This window comes from Orbicella franksi, chromosome 6, assembly GCF_964199315.1.
Source record: "Orbicella franksi chromosome 6, jaOrbFran1.1, whole genome shotgun sequence".
Classification (NCBI taxonomy): Eukaryota; Metazoa; Cnidaria; class Anthozoa; order Scleractinia; family Merulinidae; genus Orbicella; species Orbicella franksi.
In genome coordinates this window covers 15,519,356-15,539,822 of record NC_138150.1, presented here as the reverse complement: position 1 = coordinate 15,539,822, position 20,467 = coordinate 15,519,356, and the positions used below count along the sequence as shown (strand labels likewise).

At 37.9% G+C, this 20,467-nt stretch overlaps 1 protein-coding gene across 3 annotated transcripts in view; it reads right to left on the bottom strand.

Moving 5' to 3' along the window:
• LOC145489794 (inactive rhomboid protein 1-like) overlaps positions 1 to 20,467 on the bottom strand; it is a 27,183-nt gene extending 6,716 nt beyond the window's left edge. For 2 of the 3 annotated variants that reach the window (XM_081468847.1, XM_081468844.1), the window contains exons 1-14: positions 17,556 to 20,467; positions 17,119 to 17,265; positions 9,627 to 9,945; positions 9,226 to 9,351; positions 8,737 to 8,900; positions 7,703 to 7,879; positions 4,999 to 5,110; positions 4,019 to 4,102; positions 3,448 to 3,609; positions 3,221 to 3,294; positions 2,617 to 2,683; positions 1,704 to 1,877; positions 697 to 797; positions 52 to 205 (exon numbers count right to left, since the gene is read on the bottom strand). In XM_081468847.1, the coding sequence (XP_081324973.1) occupies positions 52 to 205; positions 697 to 797; positions 1,704 to 1,877; positions 2,617 to 2,683; positions 3,221 to 3,294; positions 3,448 to 3,609; positions 4,019 to 4,102; positions 4,999 to 5,110; positions 7,703 to 7,879; positions 8,737 to 8,900; positions 9,226 to 9,351; positions 9,627 to 9,945; positions 17,119 to 17,265; positions 17,556 to 17,740 (2,046 nt within the window). In that variant the 5' untranslated portion in view covers positions 17,741 to 20,467. The other variant, XM_081468845.1, reaches the window with a different exon arrangement.

Below are 20,467 nucleotides of genomic sequence, written 5' to 3'. Positions count from 1 at the left end.
AAAGAAGACGAGCGATTTTTATAAAGAAAAAAGGAAGCAAGAGTAAATTACCTCTGCTTGGTAAGGAAGGAGAATTGCACTGTACAGGTATCCACCAACACCACTAAAGATATAAATGATGGCCAGTCGTAGCCAGCCCGCCATCTTTTCAAGATCACGCATGATAGTGAAGTGAAAGATGAAGGTACAGGCCAGATGAATGATCCTGAAATAACAAACTCCATTGATTATTGAACACTTGATTCTCATATTTAGATGAAAAAACTACAAAACAAAATGAAATGAGCGACAGGCGACACTCCCAGATTTTTGGTTAGTTAACTTGAAATTGTCAGTCTCTTCTCTCCCAAATTAAACGCCCTCGAGCCACTTTTCGGTTTTGAACCTAATTTTTTTTTACAGTTTCAATTCATTTTCAAGCGGGCAAGTGTAGAGAGTAAAAAAGATCACCAACTGTTGCCTCAATGGAATGCACCTTTTTTTTCGTGACTTTCAGTGGTTATATTTTTATCAATACGCTGACGTCTATGTACAGTTTTACAGTCCATCCATTACTTTCTCTCTCGTGCGATTGGTATAAGTTACCTCACGCTACCATAGCTTGCCAATATCCGATGAGGTTCATATTTACGCGCCAACCGAAGGCTATTGTTTATATAATTCTCGTTTATATATTGTACTATAATGTTGGTATACCCAGCATGAGCGAAAATTGCCATCCAAAGACGATACACTTGGTCTGGCTGTTCCTTGCGGTGGAAAGACAACATTCCACACGTTTGACTCAAGCAATCCACCTGGGAAAAGAAGAAACGTTCACCGCATTAGTTCGGAGTGTCAACTGTCTTCTCGGGCTTAACCCCCAGCCTGGGGTCCCCGGAAGACGGCTGACACTTCAGAATATCACTACACTGACTAAATTAATTCACTGCGTAAAAACACAACCATTCAAAAATTCCTTTCAGTTATTGGATCATGTGATTATTCAAGAATCAGAACCATTTCTAGACCCCCATGTTTGACGGTGTCACGTGTAGCAAGAGAAACTCGTAACTCCATTCCCTTTCCCATAGCCGTCTTTCGCTCTAAGCCAGCGGGGGACCTTGCACCAGGATAAGGTGGTTCTGGAGACACATTTGATAGGCTAGATTCTTGGACTAACATTTTCAGTATATCAGAGCTGGTCTCCTTGTCAAAACTATCTCCTAGTTGATCTCTAAACTAAAACCTTTCGACAATCAATTCACCTACAGACTTTCAGGGAGATTGAAATTGGCTTCGTTAAAATTTTATCTCGGTTTTTAATTCCCTTGTTAAAATTTGTCAAGTACTACAGGTGCTGTAATCGAACTGTCTTAGTCAGAGGTCAGTCAGTGGACATTTTCAGGAAGGAAACCAGCGTTAAGTTGGTGAAAATCCTGGTCCAAGAATCTAGCCAATCAAAGGTACGTTTTCCTCGCTCCAAGCCCCCGCCGGTTAAGATGGGGGGTGGCTCTGGGGAAGAGAATGGCACGCCTCAAGCTTAACACTTATGACACGTACTACAGCGATCCTGCAAGAAAACCATAAGGCCTCCCCTAAATGTTGCATACGTGTCTTCAAAAGTGTGTTAGCAATCCTTTCATGCACGTGCCGTAGACTCTTCGGCTAAGAGACTAGTGCTCAGTCTCCCCACCTTTCCTAGAGCGAAGCAAGCTACTCACCTGAGAACAAAGCGTGTAATTTTCATGGTATCTTCCGCCATAAAATTCACACTCGTCCTTGCTGACAATCTTACATATAGCCTCGTTGCCCATACAGCATGGGCGGCCGTGGATTTCACATGTCATGTGTGGGTATTCAGCCGGCGATAAGTTAGGTTTAGATTCTTTACAAACCTGCAATGAAAGATCTCCTCTTGTTATCTATTCCATGTTTGAGACAAAAGTAGCAGCCAAAGACAATTTGGCTCTTTTTTATATATATGTATATATCCAAGAAACAGCAAGCTACTAGTGCGCCATACAAGTTCACAGTAACTTAAACCCATTCAGTCTGAAAATAAAACCAAAAATCAATCCCAAAAATCTCTTAAAGCCTGAATTTTTCAATACTTCTGATCCCAGAGGTCTGGGTTTTTTTAACAAGCCATTTCACGCACCGTTGGCTCAAAAACTGCAATCAAGTGATGATGATTTTGCAATTCTTCACTGCAAAAAGTTCTGACTTATGATAGACTTGGTAACTGTGGAAAACAACCCGACAAACTAACATAATACTGTGACAGGCACTGGCGGGAAAGAGAGAGGCTTGATGAAATTCCAAGAGCTTTAACTGAAAATGCAATTGAACTCCACTCTCTGAACTCTAAAGGGACGCAACAAATAGTTAAAGATGGCGGGAAAACAAGATAACCTAAAGTACATGACTGAAAATCATATCCAAGGGAAAAAGATTTGAGTTGAAACGTGAGTTCAAGAAAACTGAGTCCATGATAGCAAAGGTTTCATTGTGTGTATGATCATCAAATTCATCATCTCATGATCATTTAAAGAAAATCATCTCGCATGTCCTTCCCACAGCAAACTTGGTCAATACCCATAAATGACAAAGACACTTTAGATGAGCAATACTTACAGGCCATTTGGTGATGTCTGTAGAATCCCATTTATAGGGTTCCACTGAGGGAGGCTCTAAACACGTGCTATTCAACAAAAAACCAGCTTCAGTAATCAGGAATTTTTTCCGACTTAAGTTTACGAACAAGTCTAAGAAATTCAACAGATATGAACTATATCAATAAATGGTTAATTCATTGTCTGATGAAAAAATCAGATCTTGTTTTTCGCACAAATTTGTTCATGTGAATCGTAAACAAAATATGGAATTCAGGAGCCAAGTAACTAATTTGGTTGACAAGTAATTACAAAGGCTCTGGAATTCATGACAACAGATTTGGCAAGACATGATTTGTGTCTCGCTTGTGCTATTTGCTGGCCTCTGTTTAAAGTGGTCTGAGTTCAAGCTTAGTCCTAGCTGGGTTACTGTGTTGAAACACTTAACTCTCACAGCGCCTCTCGAGATGCAGCCGGAAGTAAAAATGAGCTCCGCCACGGTAAATGCTGGGGGTAACCCTGCGATAGACTAGCTTTTAGGGAGAGAGATGGAAATACTCTGGAGAAAAGCGTGCCCATTTGACAGGCCAGGAGGAGTGAGTATAAACATATTTTTGAATACTCACTCTGGGTCTTGTCCACAAACAACTCTTGTATTGTTATCCTTTTTGGAATACTTGTAGAAGTAAGCGAATGCTGTCTGCAAATAAAAACCAAATTATCCGTGAATTAGAATCCAGCTACTAATCAGATGAGGCCAGGTTTACTGAAGTACTCATTTGCGTCGAGATTACTGATTTGAAAGAAATCAGACGGTGCACAAAGGGGTTTATGTTTGGTGAACATGACTCACTGAACACTCTTTCTCTGACGTCTGGATGCATCCTGAGTCGTCTGATTTAACACAACAACCTGTGTCACTTTCAAATTTCTTGTCTTCTGCCAGCAGTTCTTTCAGTCGCTTATCACTGCGCATGCATGGAGCAAACTTAGCCCCCATTTTGATCAAACCCGCCTGAAAAACAAAACAAAACAAAACATATTAATAATGTTCAGCACAAGTTCATCAAGTTGTCGTTTTGAAATCACATACATGAAAGAAATAGAAAAATTAAAGGTGCTACGCACACACTGCAATGTGGCATTTTTTAGGTTTTTATTTTCTTTGTAATCTAAACCATCTGTATTTCTTTTAGCATTGTTACCTGTGAGTTACACCTTAGTACAGAATTTCATTCTGAGCAGTCTTTACACAGTCATTTTTGAAGGGAATTTTGTACATTATCACAAAAGATGATGTAACAGAGCAAATCAGTATATCTTTCCTTCTATTATATTTTGCTTCTGATTTGGCCTATTAAAACATATGACTGACTAACAGATGGGAATGATCACTACTATGTTCAAAATTTCAACATTCTTACTTGATCAGGACCAATCCAGAAGTTGTCAGGTACTGCCCGTGCCACAAACGTAGGAATAAGTGTTCCTTTTTGACTTTTATCAATCTACAATCAAAGCCAAAGGGAAGGCTTTCAATGATAACAGAGAGCACAATAACAATAATATTATTATTGCTATGCCATTTATGTTAAACTGGTGATATTTAAGTTGAACCATCAACCTAAATGAGCTTTGTGTTATCAATTCTTTCCTCTACTTGAGGATATCTAAAGTTTAACCAACAAAATTCCAAAGTGATGAATAGTGATTTAATGTCTGGGATTGGTTGCTATTTAATACACAAGAAAACCAAGTGACGTAAATACTAGAGAGACCCACCATGGATCTCTGTTGTGCTACATAATCAGCATGGAAAAGATGTTTTGGACAAATCTCGAAAGAATCTCTTCCAGGGGAACAATAATGTTATTACACCTGTAAAGGGAGAGGTCTGTCTTTCTTCTCAGTCACCACAGATAAAAGATCAGGGTTTTTTTGCAACCCCAGCCCTTAAGGGATGTTTTACAAAACAGAATAGCCTTGCATTTCAGAACTGTAGCAGATTAAAATACGTTTGGCAGACATTTCTTAACCAACGGATCAATAGTTACCACATTGATATTAACTTTCATCAGTGTATCAAATCTTGAAAACTAGTAATATAATCTACTGGGGAAATTTTTAATTTGTTATGCCTTTTGGTCTTTGCTGAAGTGAAACCCAGGTATAATTTGCACATTTCACAGTGTGAAGAGGTTGTACTTGGAGGTACCGTGAAAGTAAATTGTATTGCTCAAGAACAAAACACAGCAACACTGGCCACCACGAGGTCCATTAGACAAGTGTACATCCCTGCTTAATACAACTTCTTCTAACCTTGGCTAGTTATTTTACATTATTCAACAAATTTCTAGCAATTTTAATCAGAGTAGACTACAGAAATCAACTAATGTAAAATTACCAACTCTTCTTTTATTGTCTCTGTGAAACCAATGGGCGCAAATCCATGTACGGCCAAGCCCACGATAAGTACAATTAATTGTACAAAAGAAATCCAATACGTAAAGAAAGGTCTGAAAGAAAACAAAAATATTTTAAATATCTCACTACATGCCCTAGAGCAGTTTTCACTTGTCTATGAGTATCAAATGAATGGTAATTCACATCAGCTGTGATATTGCATCAGGCCCCAGTTGTTCGAAGGCTGGATAACCTATCCACTAGGTTAATCACTATACAGTGGATAAGTGCTGACAAAACAAACCACAAATGCACAATCCACAGTATAGTGATTTATCAGGTGAATAGCATTATAGGGGGATTCATGCTGACGTCATTGTTTACATTTTTGCTCATTTGCATACAGCTTTGTGTATGGAAGGACACATGTTAGATATGAATTGACTCCAGGGAGCTAAAGAGCTGGTGAAACTTAAAACATGGTGAAATTTTTAGCTCTTTGGGTCTAATATTCAAGGAGATATTGTCTTTCAAAAACTGCAAAATTTCTGGGTGGCAAAAGCGCTAATGAGCTCACACATTCTTTGTAAAATTTTGAGTTTTTAAACCTGTGTTGCACAAAAAGTATTCAAATATACATCAGGCTCATACTCATTGGCAGAGTTAATCGTACTATGACCTTTCAATATTCAGAACTGATTTATTTGTACCTCCAACAGAAACTGAATTGCTTATGCTAATGAGGCAAATATTGTAAACAAGGATCTGGGCCAGGACATTAAGAGTATTGACTTAAAAGACTCCAAACCAATAGTTATTGTGACTTGTGTGCACAGGTTTCCCATGCTTCATGATAATAACTGTGATAAATAATAATAATAATCATAATATACATGAAAAAATTACTTGACTCTGATTGGCTGAGAGCAGTGCAGTTCAAGTGTAACACCAGTGCAAATTACACATCATAATTCTGGATTATGATTGGCTGAAAGAAAATGGGAAATTTTCAAAGCCAATGGTATTACGTAAAATGATGAGGAAAATTTTGTGCGGAAACTTTGAAAAAAGTTTTCTTGATTAATGAGAAAAAATGGCTTCAAGAAAGGTCTTCCGGCACTTCCTCCACGCAAGTTTTTTCATGCTTATATTATTAATGAGTAATCATATGGTTTTTCTCGTTCAATTTGGAATTAATTTGCACTTGTAAGTTTTTCAAAAAGCTCAAATTGCACTCACTGAAGCGGCTTGTGCAATTTCAGCTTTTTGAAAAACTCACTCGTACAAATTAATTCCAAATTGAACTCGAAACCGTATGATTACTAATAATAATAACAATAATAATAATAATAATAATAATAATGATAAATTATCCCATCCTTCATGACAGTTATTAAATGATAATAACTTCATTCTGCTAGATGTATTGCCTCCAGTTATGATTGGTTCACTGTCATTCACTGGATTGTCTGCATCCTTTCTGATTGACCAGAGTGATAACTTTGGTTTTTGTTATGGTTTTACAAAAATTGAATTGCAAACCACTCTTATACTATTGTCTGATGAATATGATAGCGAGAAAACACGTTTTGTAGTTAATTTTTGATCTCAATCAATTTTTACTTTTTTTTTTTTATTTTGAGTTAGTTATCGGTTTTTTTCAAATTTATCCCTAGTCAAAGATAACTACTGATTAGGGATAAACGCAAAAAAAGTTAACTAAACTTATTACAAAAGTTAAGAACTGACAAACAATGCTTGTCAAGCATTTCTACCGGCAATGAGGCAATGAAGTCAAATGTCTTCTCTTCAGTTTTCCAAATTCTCAACCATTAGCAACACAAGAATACAATTAGGCTTCACAAATTTGCACAAAAGCAAACCTTGGTTAGCAGCAATTCCTTGGTTGTAAAAGATGAATGATGAAAAGAATGAGGTGTACAGCAAATGCTAGTGTTACTGTATTGTGCTACTGATGATAACCAATGAAAATGTTGTGCAACCAGCCAAATTCTCACATGCCTGTAACCAATCTATCTATCTTCTCAATTAGAAGAATAAACTCTTCAGTTGAGAAGTGGAGGTCTGACATAAATCTTAAAGTAATTTTTAATTGATAACTTCAATATCAAGAACACTCGGTCAGTTTTGACTGACATTTTTGGACACAAGACAAAGGAGGAATTATTTAGCTGCAATATATTCTTCTTTTATTACCTTGGTTTTTGCAATTTTCCACTCAGCTAAATGAATTACATTCTCCAACTTGCAAATGTAATAACCCCCAAATCACACATAAATACATGGTCCATTCACCTTACAAAATGTCAGCTCAAGCACACCAATAAAGGATCAATAAAGGTTTCCGCAATCTGGAAATGACCACATCGCCATCCCAGAAGTCTACAAGTTTTTGGCACGTGCATAAGTCTCACGCTACGTTTTCTTCAAACTTCATGCAGAATTTTCCTCTGAATTTTCCACGTGCTGCTTTTTGAATCATGCATACTAACATTAATATTTTCAACTGATGAAGGCTCAAGCACCAGCCGAAACATCTTGAACAATACATCAAAAAATAGTCAGTGTCAAACCATTAACTTACAACACCAAAGAGAGTGGGAATGAATGTTAGATGTAAACAATTTCCTGTGGGTATGCTTGTGTGCTAGTGTTCCATAGAAACTTAACAACATTACACCTACCTATGATCAGTAAGTGATTCCATCTGTTTTTTGATTGTGCTTGTCAGACGTTTTCGCTTGATAGTTCTGTTTAACCATCTGCCAACCAGCCCTTTACCATATTCACGACGATTGGCATTAGTGACTCGGGGTCTATCTCTAATCCTCTGTCCTCGAGTGCTGCGAATGGGTGGCCTCCTGCAATAATTTATTAATAATTACAATAGAGATAGGACCCTGCACGCACCCTAATTGGTCAAAAACCCATGTTCTATCAGAGGATAAAACATAGAAAAAGCGAGTTTTATTGTTTTTCGCCACATTAGCGCTATATCATAAAGCAAATGAAGAAGCCTAAGCTGTGTATTACACTGTGATAAAACACTCTGAACATTTGAGAACACTTGAAAAATATAGAAAACAATCGCCTCAGGCTCGTGTTTTCTACATTTCACTCCTGTTCTCAAATGCCCATCGTGTTTTATCACAGTGTAATACACGGCTTAGGCTTCTTTATTTGTTAATAATTATGGTATATCATGATAACTGATGGCTCAATCTTTGACGCAGAACTTACATTATTATATCTCCCTGTTATTACACACACTGTATTCTACCGAGTGGTCTGCAAAAATGTGAAGCTGATTTATTGGTTTCTTAGCAGGGCAAATGAACATGTAAAAGTTTTTGGTCATGGAATCCTTGATTTTCTATGCCCTTTTGAACTTAGTCAGGCTTGTATCATTACACTTTTAAGAGTCTGGGGCTGTATTATGATTTTCAATGCATAAGTTGCCATAAAATGGGTTCAGTGAACTCAAGCACAGAGGTACAAGTCAGAACAAATTGACTGTTTGTTTGGTCAAGGTGGCTCGACTTCTTTTTTTACATGATCACTGACTTTGATTGCACCTCAGTCCATAAACAGATAAAAAAAATATCTTGGCCAGTATTAAGCAATCTAGACCACATGCTTGGTCAATAGCCCATATTTATTTATTTTTGACATAGCGTTATCATTTGTTCAACACTTTATATTATTATTCAAGACTTACGGGGGTCCCTCAACTTCATCTTTTGCTTCCTGTGGAACAGGTGGGACAGGTTTCTCTTCTTCTTGGATTCCAGGAAGAAATCCTGGTTTGTCAAACCTTCGTCTAGGTTTCTCACTCATAAAATTAAAGAAGACGTCATCATCAATGTCACGATGGTCGATTCCCTAAAAAAAGTAAAATCTGTTTTAAAACAATAAGTAAAATACATTCACAGGATCCCATCAGTATCTTACGCTCCTGTAGGAAATCACAGGTTTTGCCACTAGTATCCCACCAAAGAAAAAATTCTGTAAAATTTAAAATGTAAAATAAATTGTTGACAGGATTTGAGGGGTATCTCTAGTTCTTAAGGGAGTTCTTAAGGTTCTCTCACAGGATCCAACCTCCATCCCACCCCCAAAAAGTGGTTTTACCATGATTACAGTAACTTAAAACCTTACACAATGTTTTTTTTTTCAAATATGATGCAAAACAAAATAATTAACTTACACCATCACCAGGAAAGGCACTGTCCACTTCATCACCCTCTGATTGAGACATAACAGCTGGTGAAAAGCTCCGCCCAGCCTCCAGTAATGTACTAACTGGCTGGGACCTTCCAGGGGATTTAAAAGTCTGTAGGGAAAATTTGGAAAAGAAACAGCTGGGACTAATTATTCTCTTTTATTATTTTACATTTCTTCAACCAAATTATCTTCATTATCACTGCCTTCCTAACAAACTGTTGATTCATGATTAATGTTTAACTGTGATGCCATATCTTCAGAAAATAGTTCAATGAAATCTATGCAGATCATTGAGCTGAACTTCAAGCTTTTACAACTTCCTCACTAACCATAATGCCACATATTGCTAACAGCACATAACACAAATAAAGATTAAAAAGGTACCCCAGGATCATTTTTAATCTTCTTCATCTTTTTCCAAGCCATGGTGGCTACTGATTCCCGTCTACTCATCGTTCGTACAAGATCAGGGTCAGGTGGATGCGAGCTCTGATAGCTGCTAATACTGCCTGTCCCAATTGTTCCACGTTTGCCTGATTGAGGGAAATTATCCACGGCATCTTCAGCATGGGCGTCAAACAGAAGACCATAACGTTTGTGGTAGTGCCGTTTTCTTCTCTGGGTCCACTTTCTTTGTAGATGGTCATGTTGTTCATCACAGTCTCCAAGGCCAAAGAAGTTTTCAGTACCTTTGATTATCTTCCTGTTGAGAAGGGAAATAACACAGATGGCTTTCAATTCAAGTTGCAAACACAATCTTATGTTTTGACCAGGCTGCAGCCTTGAAGTAATGCACTAAAATCCAAGTACCGGTAAATGTGCCATTGATGGTGCACAGAGTCAGGTCAGGATTAAGTGAGCAATGTTTCAATTGAAGAAGCTAGTCATAAAAGGGGATAAGTGATGATTTTGGTTGCTTTTCTTTTTTCTTGCTCCAAATTAGCTGAATTTTTGCATGTGGTCTTCAATGTAATAGAAAAATGTGGTTCTGTATTTTTGTCGCTGGTTTTTGCTTTGTTTTCGAGTTAAAACGTAGGCAAAAAACTTGGCTTTTCCTAGCCATGTCTTTAGGAGTTTATTTGTTGAACAGCAAACAGGCAGACTGTTTATAGTGTATGAAGTCAAAACCAAATCCCACAGCATATAGAGCGGAAATCTGGGAACGGATTGTTTACACCGGTTATTGTGACGTGAACACAACACGTGAATCGATCGAGCGTCAAACAAAATGCCATCAAACAAAAAAGAGATGTGCCGTATTAGAGCTCTGTCAACTAATATCTTAAGCATTGTTTTAAAGTACCTTGTGTGCCTATCTGGTGGTTGAGAGGCATCATAAAGCCTCGATAAACCCGTAAGTCATCAGCACGTTTTAAAGAATCAAAATGTGTTCTGAAACTTCGAAGGCAGCTGATATACCGTAATCGTGTTATCGACGTTCGAAGTCAGATCGAGCCAGGTAGCAAAGTCCAAGAGCAGTTCTTGCCCAAGAAAAATACCCTCTGGTGAGTTGTGGCCCATTTGCCAAGCGTTGCTAGCGTCAAAGTTTGGAAAGCGAGAACTGGTTTTAGACTTATAAAATTTGTCTTGTATCGACCGCCATGTCTTCCCGCGCACGAGGTGTAAAGACCCTTCCCGGCATGCATTGCGATTACGTTCTGCGGACGTTTCTCGAACTGGTAACTAGATTTAAACATAATAATGGCCAGCAAGTGGCGATCGATTGTAACAGATCTGTGATCCAGTTTGCGTTGATTTTATTTCAAATCGGCATGATTTGTAGTGTTTTGAGCTTCTGGGATCAGGGGACATGCAGATGTATGGAGACCCGTACGTTGCGCAGAAGGGTTAATCTGTTAATCTGTCAGCCCTATTTATAGAGCGTTTTCACATGGAGTCATCAAATTCTTAAATCCAAAACTAAACAGCCGCCAAAGTTGTTGTCCTCATCAGACATAAGAGGTACCAGCGCATTTTGAACTTGGAAGTTATGGCGGTGCGTGACATAAAGCTACGATCGCGTTTGTCGAAAACTATATTTTATCTCGTGATTTTTTAGCCATTGAAGACGTTGCCGTATTTGAAAAAGTGTTCATTGAAATGTTTATTTGTTTCATTTTATTTTTATTTACACCTTTTTTTGACCTGAAATCAGCATTTTTGAGCTTATATGTTGCGTGAAATTACCATTTTCAGGAGCCCATCACAGGCTCCTACTATTTTGCCGTTTTCTAAGTGAAACCAACATCCTTGCCGTCACGCGTTAACGCGAAATCAACATTTTAACCTATTTAGACCTGAAATCAACATCATTGAGCTTATGCGCTGCGTGAAATTGACATTTTGCTGGTCTCTAAGTGAAACCAACATCCTTGCCGTCACGCGTTAACGTGAAATCAACATTTTAACCTATTTAGACCTGAAATCAATATCATTGAGCTTATGCGCTGCGTAAAATTGACATTTTGCTGGTTTCTAAGTGAAACCAACATCCTTGCCATCACGCGTTAACGTGAAATCAACATTTTAACCTACTTAGACCTGAAATCAACATCATTGAGCTTATGCGCTGCGTAAAATTGACATTTTGCTGGTTTCTAAGTGAAACCAACATCCTTGCCGTCACGCGTTAACGTGAAATCAACATTTAAACCTTTTTTGACCTGAAATCAACATTTTTGAGCTTGTACATTGCGTGGAATTGACATTTTGCTGGTTTCTAAGAGAAATCAACCTCCTTGCCATCACGCGTTAACGTGAAATCAACATTTCAACCTTTTTTGACCTGAAATCAACATTTTTGAGCTTATACGTGGCGTGGAATTGACATTTTGCTGGTTTCTAAGAGAAATCAACCTCCTTGCCGTCACGCGTTAATGTGAAATCAACATTTCAACCTACTTAGACCTGAAATCAACATCATTGAGCTTATGCGCTGCGTAAAATTGACATTTTGCTGGTTTCTAAGTGAAACCAACATCCTTGCCGTCACGCGTTAACGTGAAATCAACATTTAAACCTTTTTTGACCTAAAATCAACATTTTTGAGCTTATACGTTGCGTGAAATTGACATTTTGCTGCTTTCTAAGTGAGATCAAAGTCCCTGCGGTCGCGGCGGACCGATCCTTTGTTATGATAAACCAAGGCGAGACTTCGACTTATAACAAAGGCTTGGCTTGGTTATTATAACAAAGGATCGGCTCTGTTTATCATAACAAAGGCCCGGCTTCGTTTATTTGCAGCCTCGGCGGGAAAAGGGCGTTAGGTATTTTAATCAAAAGTGAACTTTGTCGAAAACGCTCCAAATTTCGCATAGAGTTTTGTTTAGGTATGTTTAGCAATGTCCCGTAGTTTTTGCGCTAAACCTTGCTTCGTTTTCAGGATATTGCGTATGCAAAAAACCACGCAGTTTTCCTAGCGGCGTCTTTATAAAGCGAAGCAAAAACCAGCAGCAAAAATACAGGAACACGTTTTTCTATTACATTGAAGACCACATGCAAAAATTCAGCTAATTTGGAGCAAGAAAAAAGAAAAGCAACCAAAATCGTCACTTATCCCCTTTTATGACTAGCTTCTTCAATTATTGACAATCAAATATTTAAGTTTTTTCAGCTTGGAAATATAATAAAATGAAAAAAAACACATGAAAATTAACATGTTAAGCCCTTTGACCAGTTTAATTTTTGTTGGTTAAACATATCTTAAACAAAGCTTGATTTTGGCCATCATCTTGGATAAAATAACTGACCATGTGGATTATGCACTTACATTATTGTATGTTATTTGTTCATCGTGGTTTTGACTTCATTTCAAAAACTACAGTCAAGGATTGTAGTAAACTTTGACCCCTCGCCCTTTTCAAGTTCCTGCAGGACCCCCATTTACCAAACAGGAGGGCCCTGAGACCACCCAAGGAAAATCCTGGTAAGGACATTGCTGAGATAATTACCATCAGATGGTTCTTCAATTCCCATGAACCATTAAACCCAAAGGAAGTGTGATGCCATTATTGTTATACTAAAATGACAGCCTCTGGATCAAGCATTGGGTCTGTCCTTGTGTCGTGTTCATGGAAATGGCTCCTAGTTTACACTTGTTGTGCCTCTCCCACTAACTGTGACCAGCTAATAGTTTGGGAGAACAGCAAAAATGCTGGGAAAAGCAACATCTCCTCTAGGGGTCAGGGGCGCAGCAGAACAGGGAACTGAAAGAGTATTTAAATTTTCATTTTACCTTTGAGGAATATTGGTGATTTAAGTGGAAAATTACAATAGTGCCTTCAATTCTTTTTCAGTAATTTTTATACATAACTAAAGTTTGTATGCCAAATTTGATGGCAATTGAATGATAGATCCTGATGCAAATCTCAAAACAAGGTATCTCTCTTTGACCACTCCCTTCTTCCCTCTTTGTTATTTTAAAGATTCAACACAAATAGATTCATTCAGATAACAAAGCTCTACCAGAGATATGAATACAGTCCCTCAAACTGATTCTTTAGTATTCAAAACTAGGCAGCAACCAATCAGACGTCAAGCAGATTGCTGTTTTACAATGTTATCAACAGCATGGTATTTTGGGGTCAAATTCTAGACATCTCTTAAGCAGGAGAAGAATTGAGTGCATGAGGATGCATCACAATGTCTGCTCAATGTATATCAAAATACTAATACTGCCTTTGTGCCTGGGTCAACCACAAAAGAAAAATCTTGTCGACTTCTAAAGTACCGTAAAAACTCGTGTATAAGCCGCACCTTTTTGCTGAAATTTTGGGCTCAAAATGGCGGGTGCGGCTTATATACGAGACCATTGCTTTCAGAGGGAGCTAATTGCCTAGTTAGTGGTCAGATATAGTACTTAAAAACGTAAGTAAATAAACATTCAACATTTTGAAACCTGTTGCTGTTGTTGATCATTGCTTTTGATAGAAGTGGTGGCTCCTAAAGGAGCCTTTGTCTCTTCAGGTTTTAAACCTGAATCTTCTTCGCGAGTAGTTCTTTCAAGCGATTCATTTGTACTTCCTTTCATTTGTACTTCACAACTTGCACCGCGTGTTTATCCATAGGATTGTTAAACTCGCGTCGAGCAACAAGTTTTTCACCAATTGAAGGCTTCCATACATGTTTATAAACATGGTATCCACGCACAGCTGATGTGAAATGGAACTTTTCCATGTTGTTTATCGTTCGTTCGATCGTTCAATTCGATCGATCTACGTGACTCGGCCCAGACTTCTTATCGGTTGCGTGTGTATTTCTCTTGTGTCCAGACTCTCTCTTTAAATGACTGCGTGGTTACTAAGCAATCATTTTGCATCGATCGGTCAGAGATTGTTTTGCTCGGATTTCCGTTTGAATTTCATCGTTTTCCACTATCGCCTTTAGCAATAAAGGCAACATCTTGTCAAAAGAGCCTCTCTTTAGGAGGATATCAGAAATTGCGTTGAAGAATAGCTTGTAAAAGGTATTTCAAGAGTTATTTAGCTCGCAGCAAATACACAGCATCAGATTTGACCAAGCTTACAATGTACAAGTAATCACTTTCTTTTGCTCAGCGCTTTTTAAAGAGTTTTCTTTTTTTCAAAATCAAGCTCGAAAGTTGGGGGTGCGGCTTATATACGAGTGCGGCTTATACACGAGTTTTTACGGTATCTACTTTAATGAGATAGTTATCACCGGAAACTGCTGACATATTACACATTAGGTTTATTATAATTTTTTTCCTTGTAACTACACGTCAAAACATGAAAATTGTTTCCACAAATAAAGAGAAACAAAGTACTTGCAGAAAGAAAATAGTAATCTCGCTCCATTGAGGAAGTATATATTAAATTAAACTGACATTGAGTGAACAGCTTTTATCTTCACGAATGCTTGTTTCTACAGCTAGGACAAATTAGAAAAGACGTAAATGTGCAAGTGTACTGAAATTAAAACATGGGCGCACTTTTTCTGGTCTGATGTCAGCAATAATAATTATTATTAGTGTTTTACCTCTGGACTTGAGTATCAAAATGAAACAGAAGTTGAATGGACGGTTTTATAAACAAAGAAAAATAACAAATCTGGAAGAGATAATACTCTTGACAATCTTAGTGAAAAATAAACTTTTCGCTAAAAGTTAGGTGTATTTTAAAGTAAAACCAAGTCTTTTTTTTTTTAAAAAGGTTGTGAACAAGTAACAAAAATCATTTACCTGTCAACGGGATTATAAAGCTTTCAAAATCACATATGGACGTCTCTATTAGTATTGAACTTACAAAATTACATGTAATGTATCTGGGAAAAAAAGAACATTTTTTTCATTTGTGGCTGTCTATCCATATGCATGCTATAGTTTAGTAGTCCTTCATGAAGGTAATCTTTTTACAGTATTTTGTATTTTCCTTTGAGGAAAAAATTTGTCATTACTAAAAAAAATACGACAATCTGCAAAGTTCAAACATTGACTCCATTTAACTGCCACAGTTTGAGCTCATCAAGCAAATTACTCTTTCTTATAGATTTTGTCATACTTTAGAGATTTTATGATTGGCAGTTATAGCAATTGTATAAATTCTTAGCTGTAATATAGTTAATCGTTTAGTAGTTAGATCAGGAAGTCATACATTTTATCTTAATTGTTATTCAATGCTGTATTGCTTTGCAGAATGTTAGTTACTTTGGTTCATCTATTCCATTAGCTCCACAGACTATGTTAAGGGTCCTAAACTCCACACAATTAACATTGTATCTAGACTAGTTTCCTTTGCTCTTCTCTTTTTTCTCTATCTATCTCTAATATCAAAATTATGACTAATTTTGAATTTTTGCCATAATACTATTTATGATTCTGTATAGATAATTTAATACTCCCTTAACGTGTTTGCGCGAGTTGAATAAAACTGACTTGAAATTGACTTTTAAGTATTAGTCCTGAAGTCACAATCCAATGGTCATCTAATCTTCTTGAGTAAACAAAAAGATCCTGACTGTGTCATGTCTGCCATGAAAATAATTGTTTTGACAATTTTTTAAGGTCACTTCAGCAAATTACTGTGTAATCAAGAGTCAACGCCCTTCTGCGTCAACACAAACACTGTTAATTATTGAGGCCATTTATAACTAGATCACAACCTGCTGACATTAAATAATTGTGTGAGCAGTCAGTCATGTCTCTCTGATTAAATTTTAGACTTTACTATCTCCTTCAGTTTGAATTTCTTACCTCTTCCCACGCTTAAGAGTGTTTGATATACTTGCTATGCTAGGCCTAGCTGCCATTCGTGGAATGCTAGTATTCCCTATACTGGGTCTTGGAGGCCCCCTGTCTTGAAAATACTGAATGAACTCAGGGTAATATTCTTGTTCAGACAGATCATCGAAATTTAGGTGTTGCTGGGTGTAGAAAACACTGGATGCACCCGAGGCGATCGAGCCCCGACCCGAGGAAGCCATCTTTACGACGGATTGGCAAATAATTTTTGTTATATTGAATATTTTATAGATATGGTTTCGCTGCTGAATCTATAATATAAGCTATGCATGAATATTGCTTTGCGTACAAAGGCCGAAGACATGACAGGGCACAGAAAATGGACATCGCACACGCGATTTGGCAAATTCGTTTTAGAAGATCATCGCTATTTTACGGTTTATAAAATGATCAAAATTCATCACCACTGTGTTTTGATGGTAATGAAGCCTTCCTCTGACCCAGATATACAAAGTTTTCGACAGCAAAGTGTTGTACCGGAAGTGAGTAACATCGCAATACATGTTTTCTACCTTGCCGTATATGTTATTGACCGCCATATTTCAACTCCAAGAACAATACCAAGACCACAACAATTGGACATCTACAAATAAAAATATCATCAGCGAATGGTATACGCACTTTTTGATTGTTTGAGCGCGGCTAAGCTTGCTTGGAAGAACAGCTCCTGTAAATGGTGGAAGATGGTGTTCCGAACCTGTAGGAGTGTGCACAGCACTGCCGTCTTCAGTTTGAGCACTTTGTCTTGAAACACAGCGCGTAAGAAGCCTGGAAATTTAAAAGGACAAAGATAAGAAACTGTATTTTTTCGTCCACAATCATCAAGAAGGGATTCAACTTAACCTTTGACGACCTTTGAACGCTAATCGTGCAAGTAAATTCCCAGTTGAAAGACTTGGAAATCGACAACTTGAATGAGTTCGATTTTGGGCTTTGAGAAAGGTGACGATCGATAATAATGCCCAATATTAGATTTGGTAAATATTTATGATTTAAACACTAAAAGAAGATCAAATTATAAATTTGAAAACGATGAGTTAGATCATCATAGTAATTACCACTGATTCACTCCATCGTTCTCTTCTCTGTTCCTATTGCTTGTAGCTTCGTGCTGACGGTTTTGTCTACGTTCATTCTCGAAGCCGCGATGTCTTCGACCGTGAAACGGGTTACAAAAAGCGGTAGCACCGTCATCTTCCCTCTCTTCCTTCTGAACTGTTGTAGGTTGGTAAGCACTTGCCATGGCTGGCTTTACAGCCAGAAGCAACTTAAATACAGTATGCTTGAATCTTTTCTATTTTTCCCTCCACAAGCAAAATTCCAAAGTTTGACTATTGCTGAAACTCACAGAAGTCTGGTGACTAACGCCTGCCTGCGCCTGCCACAACCGGAAAGGGAGTGGCGTTCAGGGGAACACCTCGATCGACTAAAATGAAAGGACAAGTGGTAAAAATAAACGTTAGTGCAATAACAGCAGAGTAGGAGAAACGTGTGAAGAAACAAAAGAAAAAAAATACAGATATTTGCATTTCCACTGATCTTATGTCTTCTCAAGAGAGACTTTGCACTACAGTTCACACCTGCTCACACAGAATATTTAATAAACACTGGAACCAGTGGTATAGCAAAAAAGTCGAAATTGTGCTTGCTTTATCAAAAGATGGAGGGCAATTTTAGGTCTTGGTTTAAGAAAGAGAGGGATTAGAAAAGGTTTTATTTACTTGTTTTCTTTTAACAATATTTTCCCTTCATATTTATTCTAGAAGTATAACATACTCGTCAAGAGCTTTTATTGATTTGTGTATGTGTATGTGTTAACTTAATTGGTCACTCCCCATTGGGGCTTTTCAGGACCAATGTAAACAAACAATGACAAATAAATATTCAAATAAACATAACTAGGTTAAAAATCCCAACTGGCGGGAGGCAGACCGAGAACAACATCAGCTAGTGGTCAGAACGGTTTTCAAATCCGGCGCTCTAACCACCCGCCCACGATGCCTCCAGCAGTTTAATTCTATACTTTGCGCATGGTCTCATTCATCTTTCAGATAAGCCGGGAAGAAGATTGCAGTTTACACTCAGTGGTGTAAGCAAAAAGAAAACAACAACAACAACAAAAACAAAAACAATTAAAATACAAGAAAACGAAGATGCACCAAAAACAGTATGTAAAAAAAATTATGAAAAGCAGTTTGATTGAGATAAATGACAGAACGGACTAATTTGTGTGTCAACAGTTACAGGAAACACCATTTCGAAGCCAGTCAGTCTTTCTTTTGTCACGTGTTGAAAGCCACTTATCTCTTACCAAGTGTGCTGTGATTCTTTTATCACCGAGAAATTGAGTATGTAGAACAGAACTTCAGTTTAGCAACTTCAAGACCTCATGAAGGTTCATTAGAGCATCAAATTTGAATGGATACAGGTACAGGAAGTCCAAGACTAGCCCTGGTTAAACAATGGACGATAGTTGATGGCCTATGACATGCTTCTGTTTGGCCACCAACTATAACGGATTATCATTCACTTTGAGCTTGGTCAAATTTTACCCGCGAATTTACTGGACAATGAGACAGTCAAACAGAGGAAGATCAAGGACAAACATGGAAAAAATTACACAGCAGATAAAAAGAAGGCATTGGCAGCTGATTGGTCATGTGCTGATGAGGAATGCAAATGAATACCCAAAAGTAGCACTAACTTGGACCCCAGAGGGAAGATGTCAGAGAGGAAGGCAGGGGGAAACTTGGAGATGAACTTGGAGGGAAAGAGGAGCGTTCAGATTTCAAGGCTCACTGGATGTTGGTTAATGTGCTAAGAACTAAGAAGCTTGGCAAGCTAGAATGCAAGGCCCTATTTCCAATTGTAGGGAAAAGGACATGATTTTTTGACATTCTTTTTTGCATAGATTGCTTTGATAAATAGGCCATACAGTCGAACCTCCGGTTGCAACCACCTCTTGTAAGCTACTACCTCTCCTCAGCAACCAGTTTTCCAAAATACCAGAAGTTTCAAAGTCAGATCACTATATTTGGAACCTCTTGAAAGCGACCACCTCTCATAAGCAACCACGACCACTTTTAGAACTAAAAGTTTGAAATTTTCCCTTGTTTTTTACCTCCCATTAGGGACCACTTAACAGATAATGGAGCAAAAAATGGATAAAAAGGTGTGACATTATTGTATTCCTGGCTAGTACAAGAAATGGGAATTTCTCAATGGGAAGAACCGGATTTTTTTCTCGAAATTGACTTTTACATGAATAAAACATTGCATCAGCATTGGCACATGGGTCAAGTCTCGGCAGTAACCATATTCTAATTAGAAAAAATTTTGACCATTATGGTCTAAGCTCTCGTAAGCAAACACCTCCCATAAGCCAGCACCAAGGCTTGACATTTTGGCTGGTTGCTTATAGGAGGTTCCACTGTATTCGTATTCCCAGTATCGGACTGGAGCTAGCTTGCAACTGAGGCTAATGTGAGGAGTCTTTTCGAGTGCAAATGACATTCATCTTTTCTTCATGATATTCCCCCCGCATGAGCCTCCATTGCAAGCTAGTTTCAGTCCAATACCCAGAATATGAATATGGCCTATTTGTTAACCCAACACTTCCATGGGGAAGTATTTTCTAACCACCCAGGTGCACCCAAAATGGGGAGAAGGAAGAGACCCCCATCCCCCAGGAACAAGACCCTATAGACTGTTTTCAATATACTAAAATGCAGCTTGTCAGTGAGGCCCAGAGGACACAAATAAAGGGCATTGAAGGACAGGACTGTTAATTCATTCCTTTTGTTTGTGTCCTCTAGGCCTCACCATCAAGCTGAATTTAAGTATGTCAAAAGTGACCTATTGAGATACAAAGTTTACTAAACAGAGTAGTTTCATGGCAGTTATGTTGGTGCTACAAAACGATATTACAGGAAATGATTGCATAAGAAAAAAACTTTCCCAAAGGAAACAA